The following is a 12,345-nucleotide window of genomic DNA, read 5'->3' on the forward strand; positions in this document are numbered from 1 at the left end:
GAAACCTGTAACAAATTCTGAATTAATGTACAGGATCATTGGATCAAATGGGATTTGTGAAGTCAGTTTTATTTTTGAATTTTCTTCTTAAATAACATCTTTAACTACTTTGTAAATGTATTTAAACAATTTTTAAATGCTGTTGTTCTTTATAAATACATATGATCGTGTCTTATTGACATTGTCTCCCTCCAATGACAAGTAACCCCATATTAAAGAAAAACATTCACTTATAATTTCAGGTAAAAAATTGTAAAGTTGGCTTTATCATTTTTTAATTCATACTGAAGATTTTATAACCATTAACAAACTTGATGTGAACTTGCGTTTACAGTTAATGAAGTTCGTAGAATTACTCCAGTTTGAATTTTCGACAATGTAGTAGAAAAAATTTCATACTACGTAAATGTGTTTGTTATATTACTTCCAGCAGAAATTTATCTACCGAGTATGTAAAACCGATAAACTTTTTCTTACTACTGAAGTTGTAAGAAAAGGTCTGTTGCGAGTTGATGTGTTTTCATTATTAAGAAACTACTTCCACAGTGGCCAAATTGTGGCTTGTGAGCCATACATATAGTACTAACTATAATGTTTTAACTGTGTATAATGTAAAATATTGTTTCAATTATTTGTCTATCAGAATGTAGGCAATATATGGCTTCTATCACTATAACATTTGACCACTTCCAAACTATTTCATCAAAAATGTTTACAGTTTACAAAAGCCTTAGAATTGTTAATCTTTTTCTAGTCAAGGAGTTCTGTTTCTTAAATTTAATTAAACAATTTCAGGATAATAATTGTATTTATTATGTAATTTTGCATCAAATTCTTATTTTTTTTTTTTTTTTGTATTTTAGCAGAAGACTGCTAACCACTATAATTTCATTAATAAATACATTAGCCAGGATGACATTAATATTTAAAAAATATAAAAAAAACTATAAACGTCTTCATTATGTCCTTTCACATGCCATAATGAAGATGTTTATAATTTCTTCTATTTTTTAAATATTAATGTCATCCTGCCAATATATTAATTAATATATTTTTATTATTTTATAATTGTACAGTCATCTTTGATGTTTTTAATTGTTTTTGCATATCACAGCCTCCAATAAAAGGTGCGAAAGTATATAATGAACATGTTTCTAGTTTCTTCTATTTTTTAAACACAAATTTTATCTGTACAATTCTTTGCTTTTTTGTATTAACATTTTATTTAGTTAAATAGTTTTTCTCAGTTCTTAGCTTAATCATTGGCTAGTCTCTTCCCTTCTTCTTCTGAGAGGCAGTTAAAAATTTGATTTTAACCATATAAATTATATAAATCAGTGGTTTCCAGATTATTTTCCCGTGGCCATGACCCATTTGAATATTAATAAATTTTCATGACCCAACAGTAAATCCATACTTAATTTATTCATTTACTTTTCTTAAATGGTAAAATTGTTCATAAATATAATTATTTTGACTGTACGCTAAAAAAATTTTAGCAAAATTTATCACTTATTATTGTACTTTTACCTGTAAATTAGATTTTATTTTTAAACTTTTTCCATCCTGTGGGCACTAAGAGGGCCTTTTTTTTGTTTTTTCTTTTAGCAAGCCATTATGGGTTTGTCCAGGCTTACAGTAAGGCAGCTGGTCAGGGATGGGACTCAACATATCTAGACAGAGCACTACCCAAAAAATTCCCAGGATTATTTGATCCCGGGTCCCAAAAGCAGTAGACAGTCACCTTAACCACTTGGCTGTCTTTTAAATTAGATTATATTTTTTTAAATTTAATTGTTCTCCTGGCTTTTTCCTAGTTTATTAATAATATTTTTTAGTTTCAATATCAATTAAATAAGATTTTAGAATATTTGTGTTGGAATTTGATCAGTTGTATGGATACTGGAAAAGTTGCATAATATGTTTTTATGCTATTACCAGACAAATGTTTTATGCTTTGAAGAGAGACCAATATTCTGATGGTAAAAGAATTTACAAAAGAGAAATGATATAATGATTCATATAAATCAGTTGGTTTATGTGCAAGTGACTTTCCACCAACAAGGAAACTGTTGGTTGAGTTGTAAAACAAAAAGAACTTTGAGTAGAATGTTATTAGTTAGTTAATCAGGTATTGTTGCATTATGTTTAAATTTTTTATCAGGAATCTTTTTAAATATTCTTTACAGAGGGATAATAATTACAAAAAAATAATTTATAATTTTTTTGTCCCCTAAAAAAACATTGTTCCCAAACATGGGATCATCACCTCACTTGGCATCTTGACCCATGTTTGGGAACCACTGATATAAATTAAAAAAATTAGAAATCTGTAGAATTCAAGCTAATTATAATTGATTGACTAAAATGATTTGGAGATTTAGTAGGAAAGGATGTGAATATAAGAATAAACTGGAAAATGTTCATCTGCTATTATTCCCTCTCTGTAGGCACTAAGGGTCTTTCTAATTATACTGATTGTGAATTAGGCCATACTCATAATGGGGAACATAACCATGATGGGGCAGACAATATGTTTGGGACAGACCATCCGTGAAAAATTTCTAGAGTTTGACTGCTCAGTTCAGAGTTGTAAGTTGGCATCTAATCCCTTGGCCATCCAGCCAAACTTCTTTAATCAGGAAGTTAATTATAACTTTTAATTGACATATTCTTTAATCTTTTTTAATGATCTTTTATTTAAATACTGACTAAAGTAACCTATATGTAAATTATTATTAAAATATTTGTTTTATAACATTAAACAGGAATTCCTTCAACAATTGAAAAATACAGGAACGTCCGAAAATATCGGCAGTATCATTGGCCAATTTGGAGTTGGTTTCTATTCTACATTTATGGTAGCCGATAAAGTAGAAGTGTATTCTAGATCATATAAAGAAGATGCTAAACCATACAAATGGACAAGTGATGGGTAAATACAATATGTTATAAACATTATATAATTTATTATGACATAAAACTTCACAGGTGGATTAATGCAAACTGCACATTTGCATTTATTAAAAATTAAAAACATCTGTCACCATAGTGCATAAGATCCATTTAGAATAAGCATTCCTTTCTATATGTAATCTATAGCATGATTTCTTAACATCACATATATAATACCGAACTAAATATCTGGAAAGCTTGAAACTGGGAGTGATCCAGATTTTCTGGATACAGGCTAAATATTTACTTAAAATGGAAAGTAAACAATGAAAAGTAAAGAACAAAATTGTATTTAACACACTGTGTGCAAGCAATTACGCTGGAACTGGTATTGTGTAATGTATAAGCTACAGAAATCATAACATAGCAGCCATGCAGCCTGCTTAACTCAAAAATAGCTTGTTTCTGGTAGTTCTGGAAGCTGAATATTTGGTTCATTAATGTAAATATATAATGAAAGTTACAAAATAGTACATTAAAAGAGTTAAATGGTTTCTTTTGTCATTTCTTTTTTAAATATTTAAGTGTTTTTGAATTGCATGCTTATTTTCAGGAATTTCTACTTTTATTTCACATATTTCTGAAGATAAGTTTGTAACCTCAAAGCTTTTAAACAACTGTTTAATGATGTTTCCATTTATTTAATTTCCTTAAAACGTTTTTCTCTTTTGTTAATTTATTATATTTGATACATTTAAACATCCTTATTTGAACTTGAACATGATGTCATTTTCTGTTTTCCATCAATCACAAAGACTTCAAAGGTTTTTGGAACACAGTTTTACTTTGTCTACTATTTATATTACATGTTTTGGCTATGTGTGTAGTCCTCTTCAGAATACAGTACATAAAGTGTATACACACATTAATTACAAAAACATAAATATACATAATAAATTTTATTAAAAAATCCTACTGTATATCGTATAATATGTGTGTATCCTATCATACTTTGTATAAAACCATATTATGTATATTACAGGTGACCATCATCTATAATGATCATCCAATATTCATACAATGTCCCAGGAAAAAACTTTAGATTGCAGACTTTCAATTTTGGTCACTTACTACAGTTAATAACAACAACATAACTTGCACTATAACACTTGAATGTTTACTAGTCCCAGTCAAATTATCTTTAGAAAAGAAAAGCTAAATAAAATAAAATTAACATTTTTAACTGGTCTTTATTTATTTCCAACTCAATTTTCCACCCTATGGGCACTAAAAGGGATTTTTTTTTTCTTTTAATCAAGTACATTAGGAGTTCAGCCAGGTGGTGAGGGACAGGGTTTGATGTATCTGGGGTGGTTACTTCAAATCACCCCAGAAAAATTCCTGGAGTGTTTTGACCTATCCAGATTTAATCCCAGGTTCTCCAGAGTGACAGGCTGTCCCCTTAACCACTTTGCTATTTGGCTGTTTTTTTTTAAAATTGTTAGAGGATACATTTAGCTGATGTTCTATTTTTATAATTATAACATTGATTTTTAAAATATTCAAGAATTATAAACATAAATACTGGCAGAAATATTCTATAATGTTAAGATTATTATGTCTTATGTATAGTAAATTAAAAGAAATGATACGATTTAAAATAATTTATGACAGAATAAAACAAAATTTAACTAAACAGAATATATATAAACAATCTTATATGAAATTTAATATCTTTACATATGTATCTTGGCATCAAGTAAATTTTAATAAGTAGAATAATATAAATGTTTCTGCATATATAAATGCATGAATTTATCAGCAGTTACTTTGTAAACAATCTTATTTCATGGTTTTAGAATGCTTAATATTCCATTTACAGAAGCAAACTACCATATACAAAAACTGTTATACATGTTAATATATTTCTGAAGCTTGAAGAAAGCAATTTCACCAGTTAAAGAACTTTAAAGAATTTTTAGATTTTGTGTTTTCGTTCCTGTGAATCCTAAGAGGGCTTTTTTTCCTTATCATTTGTGGATTTGGCTAAGCTCACAATGTGGGTGGTCAGAAGATGACTATCAGGGACAGACACTGCTGCATAAATTTCCAAGGTGTTTCAACTGCCTGGAGCTGTAGGTTGACACTTTAACCAACTTGCAACCAAGGTGGTTGTCTGGCTGTTGAAAATCTTGTGTGAAATAGTTGCATATTAATCAATAGGATATGAAATTCTTTTCCAACAAATAATTCCAATAAAATAATTTCAAAGTTTTCTGTTGTATAGCCACATCAAGTGTTTAGTGTCATAAAATAGCCTCAGTATTCCAGTCTTAAAAAATTAGATTAAGATAGGCATCATACAAAAATCTAGTCCTCATCAAATACCTAATCATCTTAAGCGACGACAAGACATACACCTATACTTGCATATATTATTGTTTAGAATGTATATAATACTATTTATGTATATCTTTAAACAAAACAAACACAATATTAATTTATTTCTTTTAAACACAAACTTTTTCTTAGTCTCCAAATTTTTTGAAAAATTTTTACCCGCGCGAAAAAATTTTATTGCGAGTTTAATTAACCTTTAATGACACGCAATTAACGCTTAATGGTTTTTTTATGGGATTTTTTTATAAAACTTTATTCATCTTTCTAAAGTTCTAGTGCGTCGATTTTACTTCGGTAAAGTTATTTAAAGCTATTTTCTGATGTCAAAAACAGCATCCAATAGTTTTTTAATTTTTTTAATTAATAGATTTTATTATATATACGTTTAATTAAGTCGGGGAGGTCGGAAATTTCAATTAAAATCGTAATTTTAAAAAAATATTTAGAAATATACCGCCATCTAGTATTCACCCTACTTTTTACCCTTCTCCTCCCGAGAGTTTCATGAGAATGTCCCGCGAAAGACGACACCAGCTGTTCTCAAGGTCATCCAGCTGTGTAAACAATGACACATCGGTGTCAAGTTTCGCGCTAAGGCGAGACAAAGAAAATTATACTTTGAAGCTTTTTCTTCAATTAAGCCACATCAAGTGTTTAGTGTCATAAAATAGCCTCAGTATTCCAGTCTTAAAAAATTAGATTAAGATAGGCATCATACAAAAATCTAGTCCTCATCAAATACCTAATCATCTTAAGCGACGACAAGACATACACCTATACTTGCATATATTATTGTTTAGAATGTATATAATACTATTTATGTATATCTTTAAACAAAACAAACACAATATTAATTTATTTCTTTTAAACACAAACTTTTTCTTAGCTACATTTATTTTTTAAGAGATAGTAGTTGATATTACAATCAGTTAAATTGTACCAAAAAACAGAACATAAATTTACTAAAATTATATTGTTGCAAAGGAATAAAGGCATTTGTTTCTTCACAAACAGTTCACTTTAACAAATAACTTAAAAATTACACAAGATAGATTTGTTTTGTTTTATTCATAACATTTGTAAAGTAAAAGCATCTGAATGTGTTTCAGTCTGAACGCGAATTCCAATGCCAGCAGTTTTCAAACAGCGCACAGAATTTTAATTTAAAAAAAAATTCTTTTGATATTTAGCTGACTTCTTTCATAAAGAGTGCACAAGTTCATTGTGGCAATCAATATACTAGTATTAATATAAGAAATATACATATATACAGAACATCAAAATGGGTTTGTGAAAAGTTACTGTGCAGTGAGAAATGTTGTAACAACATTATAGTTATACATCATACAAGATCTGTAAGTTGTACAGTACATCCCATGTTTTCAGTTTGTGGTAGATGGCATTACTGCTTGCTCACAGATGTTCTGATGTTTGGACTACAATTTTTGAAAGACTTCTTTGCTGATTGCATAATTTCTTGTGGAATCTGGCCTGCTAGGTTTAGACTTCACTCCCCTAGATTTTGAGGCATCTGAAGACATTTCTGGCATTTGTTACAGGAGAAATTGCAATACATAACAATACAACATACATAAAACTTCACTTTTATTACAACTTTACTTAAACCTTTTCCAGTGCACAGTAAATTTTTGGACACATTGTATTGAACATTTAAAATTATATAACTGTTTTACAATGATTTTAAACTGAATATTAATAATTTTATATTAGTCTTTAGTTTGTAACTAACTGACCATCATATTTTATTTAGTTCTGGTACATATGAGATATGTGAAGCGGATGGTGTTCAAAATGGAACAAAAATAGTACTACATTTAAAACGTGATTGCGAGCAGTTTTCCAATGAAGATACCATTAAAGGTAATCTTAAATGTTAAAATATTCATGTTAAAGTAGACAGACATAAATTTTAATAACACACTGCTATGAAATATCATTACTAAATTATTTTGAATATATTTATATATATTCAAAATAATTTATTAATTCTTTAAAAATTTAGAATTTTTTATTACTTCAATCGAAACTTTGAATATCACTAAATATATTACGACAATTATGACAACCTATTCTCCATAGTGATATCCAAAGTGTCTCTGCTATGGAGAATAGTTTATTCCTGGTGATTGGACATGGCAATAGAGAAGATATTTTTATTATCTGTTTACGTGTTTTAACGTTGTTAATCTGTATTTCTTCCAGCCCTATTTTACAAAGGAATAAACTTATCTTTTTTTTTCAGGTAATTTCTCCGATAACATAATAATCAGTCATTTTAATTTATATTCAATAAAAGTTTTAAAACATGCAGCTTTATATAATTATTGTTCATTTGTAAAATTAATTCCAAATTAATTTTAATTTATAGAATTGAATAAAATACGTAGGCAAAGCAATGTAAAATTCTTAAACATTTAAGAATTTTATATTGTTTAGTTTTCCTACATATTTAGTTCAATGCAGCATGTGAGATACATTTTTATGAAAAATTATTGCAGTAGAACAATTCTGTATCTAAATTTTTCATGTTAGAAATATGGGTAAACATAAAATATTGAAACTGAACTTACATATATTAAGAAACTAAGATGTAGAAGAAGTGAAATGAGGTCTTGGCTTTTCATAAATGTAAGATATCAAAAGTCATAAAGATATATAAATAGAAATCAATAAAACATGTAAATAGAAATATAAATTTTCATAAGTTACCAAATGAAATTTATATCACTTATTCTTTTATTTATGGAAAAACCTAAATTTTAAAGCTTGTTTCTGTATCTGAACCTAAGAAAAATAGTCTTGCTGGCCTTTCTACACGTTTAAAAACTTATTTATCATATTAATAGTATATTATACAGAGTACATAGTAAAGTCCTTGTACATTGATGTGTGAGATGCACAACATATGATACACAATAATGAATGCAGCACAAAGACAGGAAAATGGGAAATATATGTGTTATACATGAGAAATAAATGAGAACACGGAACAAATGTACGAGAAAAACAAATTTTATTGTTCATGCTCAGTCATGTCAGTGTGCACATTAACACTATGCTTTTTATTCACACTATTTATGTACATAGGATGTCTTTTTGTACTAAATTGGTCATGCTCTACAACTTTATAATTGACTTTTTTCTGCAATATGCATTGTTTTTGAGATAGGAGTGCTAAGTTCTGAATTTTACTATTAGGGACACTAAAAATGGTGTCTTGTAATGTATAGACACTTTACTATAACTATACATCATGTTTGTAACTGTAGCTATCTTCATTTGTCATTTGCATGTATAAGGTTTTTACTATAAACATCAAGATCAAAACATAATTGGAATTTGATATTTTTAAAAAGATTAGTTTTTAGATAGTTTCTCCCATTGTAATCTTTACAAGTTTTTTTTTTTAACTAAATATATATAAAGTTTGCAATCTGCTCTAGAATATTGAATTCTCGTTGATATCTTGTTTATACCATTATTGTAAAAACAAACTACAACAAGGATATTTCTTGCAATTTTATCCTGAATAATAGAAATACAGTAATACCTCAGTTTTTGTTGACTTCGGTTATTGTTGATTTTTTTCACAAAAAATTTGTCTCGGTTTTTGTCAATTGCCTCGGACTTTGTTGGTGTGCTTAAGTGACCTTGCTGCTAATTTTTCAAAAACAAAGGGCGACCCACGCGTTTTCCAACTCAGTGTGGCATTATTTCTTGTTGTGTGAGCATTACCCCCTGATGGCTCACCATTGGCCAACGGTTCCATTCCCTGAACACTGGGAGTTTGGTTGTGGGTTCACGCTTTATCAGGACGGGCTGGCCACGTGAAGTTTTCTGGATTTTCTCCACATCTGTAATGCCTGAGTAGGGGCCAGTTACCCTTAAACATACCTCCTGGAAGGCATTATTCCCCGCAATACGACCATCATAAACGCATACAATTGCTATTACGTAGCAATTATGTCATACTTTACTACGGGGCGATATAGGCTAGATGCTCATGTCCAACTAGCTTCTACAAGATAAGACATTACCCTGTGTGTCTAGCCAAATAATTCCATTGCTTTTATCTTAATGCTTTTATTTTTATGCTAATTAGTCTTTTATATGAATTTCTTATTTCTTTTAGTATTTAATATTAGCTATATTAATTCTCTATAGAATGTATTTTTGGTATGTATTTTGGAGTGTCTAGAATGAATTAATTGGATTTATATTGATTAATATGGAAATAATTGCCTTGGTTTTTGCCGACTGTTTTCGGATGGATTATTGACGAAAACCAAAGTGTCACTGTATAGAAATTAAATTCATTTTGAATAATTTGTATGACATAAATCATTATTATTCTTGGTCACATCTTTGATTTTTTATAATTTTGAATAAAGTTTGCATACTGCTGAATGTATTTTGAACTTTGCTATAATTTTTTCTGACACTTATACAAGTAGTAGTATTGATACACTTAATATGTTCTTGTTTCTGTAGTATAAACATTACACTTTTAAAATAATAAACAAAAAGAAAATATTGACATGATCATTTGTAAAAATAAATACCAAACAAAGAAATAAAATATAGTAAGACTCAATTATTCAAGGTAAACCCAAAAGTGAATACGCTACTTCTCTTATACTGTAATTTAGTGGTTCTTGTCTTTCTGAGACCACAGAACACCATTCTTATACTCTTTTTTTTTTTATTATGGAGAGCATTAACATCAATATATTAAAAAATTGATAAGCAATTCCACATTTACTATTATCACAAAACACTGAAGCAATAAACTAATAAACTTTATTGTGTCGAATAAAATAGTAAACGTGGAATTGCTTACAAATAAAGTAATATGTTGTAGTACAATGGAATAAATTTGCAATAAAAACTTAAGACTATTTAACACCAATGAGACATCATTCATATTAAAATTAACTACAGTATTATGCATTTTTATTCTTAAGACAGTTGTACATAAAAATTGTTCTTATACATGAGTAAATTCACTATTATATAGAAAAGAGGTTTGAAAGTGCTACCACATAAATCTTTTGTGTTTGTAATTTTTAACCCAAAATGATTATAGCTGTTTCTGTTATCTGAGATTTTGGTTATCCGAAGCAGTAGAATTAGTCTAAACTGCCTTGGATAATTGGAGTTCTACTGTAAATAATAGTGAAGTGGATATTTAACTAGATCTTATAAATTTAGTACTATAACATTCTTAACTATAAAAATAATTTATTACCTGCATTGTATCTCTTTCTCAAGTGAAAACTAGTAGATTTTAGCATCTGTGACTGTCTTTAAATAGCTTAGTTGGGGTGATTAAGGTGGGAGATCTGATATCACATCCAGGCAAGAAACCCCAATTTTTCACATGCAATCTGCCTCAGATATGTCAGGCACCACCTCTTGCTATGTTGCCACCCCATCATGGATCTGGCCAAACCCACAAAGGCCCTGGAAAAATTGTTTAACTCTTTTCATTTTGGAAAGTGCCCACAGGATGGAAAAATGAGAGCTAAAAATGAAAAAAATAATATAATTGTTGAAACAGTTTTTGATCAGAATAGAAATAAAATTTTGCAAATTATTTTTACATTGTTTTTATTTCTGCTTTTTGGTTATGTTTGGACAATTATTTCATTAAATTTATTGTTGTTTAAAAAATTATTAAATAATGGAAAATTAATATAAAAATGTTATTATTTCAGATGTGATTAGAAAATATAGTAATTTTGTTTGTAGTCCAATCTATTTAAATGGAAAAAGAATTAATACAATCCAGGTAAGTTCATTTTATATAATATTTATCCTCAGCAACACATTTTAAAAGTATTAAATTTTTCTCTCGTGTAGTTTATAAATAATATAAAAGATACATATACATATTCTGAATGATTATAATTTAGAAATCATAGTCTTTGGGAGGAAAAAATCAATTTATTTTCAAGCTTTAAAATCAATTGAACTTATTGGGCTGCAATTTGAAAATTGCAGACCTATACATTTCCACTGTCATCCATCTGTCTTTCATTAATCTCGAGAATAGAGTTAGATAGATGAAAATGGAGACCAAATATGGAAAGTTTAGGGACCGGAGACTCCAATTAACTATATATAAACTTCCAGTCCAGACAATAGGTCACATGAATTTTGAAATTAAAAAATGATTAAAAATTTAATTCCAGCATTGTGACAATATAACAATAAATAATTGCTCGTTTACAATATTAGAATCAACATGAGTACTTTAGAACCTCCTGGCTTGTCTTTTGGAGTGAATAATTACTTAATTCAATAAAAAAAAAACTCAATTTGGAATTATAACGTGCTAAACTTTAAAATTTCAAAAAACATTTCAAGTTTTCAATTCAAAATTTTCCAAAACAAGTGAATGTCAAGATCATCATTTGGTGCCACCTTCCAGACTGACTACACCAAATTCTGTTTTTATGTGGATTTTAATACATTTTTAATTAAATTTACTATTTTTTTTACACAATTTATTTTGATCTAACTGTTCAATAAATTTGATCTTATTTCTAAGAAAAAAATATTCATACTTCCTTTTCTAAAAAATTGCTGTTATAAAAAATAATTGCTAAAATTTGCATTTACGAGTGCTATTAAGCTTTTAATAAGTGGTGTTTCTTGTTGTTTTTATCTCGATATACACATTTGAGTACATTTTATGATTTGGCTGTTTTTATTACAAAGTATTTGAACTCTCGTAGCACCAATCTTTCATTCTGATTCATCTCATGAGTGAAACAGTCAGTTGAAGTTTGACAATTTGCTGTACAATTGTATTTCTTTCAATATAGAATAATTTTTGTATGCCATCACTTGCAAAAACTGATATGGCACCAGTATAATAAGTCCTATCAACATACTAAGCCCTACATAGAAAACAATATAATTAAAATTGAATACAGTAAGGATATAGAGGCAAAAGAATTAATTGGGTTCTCTTTTTAATTATTATTTTTACAGATGTTTTTAATTTTGAAGAAAAACATTAAC

The 12,345-nt window shown here is 28.3% G+C and overlaps 1 protein-coding gene across 1 annotated transcript in view; it reads left to right on the plus strand.

The window, feature by feature from the left end:
• The window catches only part of Trap1 (TNF receptor associated protein 1), a 93,156-nt gene that overhangs the window by 54,672 nt on the left and 26,139 nt on the right, over positions 1–12,345 (plus strand). The window contains exons 6-8 of the mRNA XM_067284615.1: positions 2,769–2,935; positions 7,067–7,176; positions 11,034–11,107. Coding sequence (XP_067140716.1) covers positions 2,769–2,935; positions 7,067–7,176; positions 11,034–11,107 — 351 coding nt within the window. The remainder of the gene's footprint in view (positions 1–2,768; positions 2,936–7,066; positions 7,177–11,033; positions 11,108–12,345) is intronic.

The sequence above is a fragment of the Centruroides vittatus genome, unplaced genomic scaffold (genome assembly GCF_030686945.1).
Source record: "Centruroides vittatus isolate TY-2023 unplaced genomic scaffold, ASM3068694v2 scaffold_1431, whole genome shotgun sequence".
Classification (NCBI taxonomy): Eukaryota; Metazoa; Arthropoda; class Arachnida; order Scorpiones; family Buthidae; genus Centruroides; species Centruroides vittatus.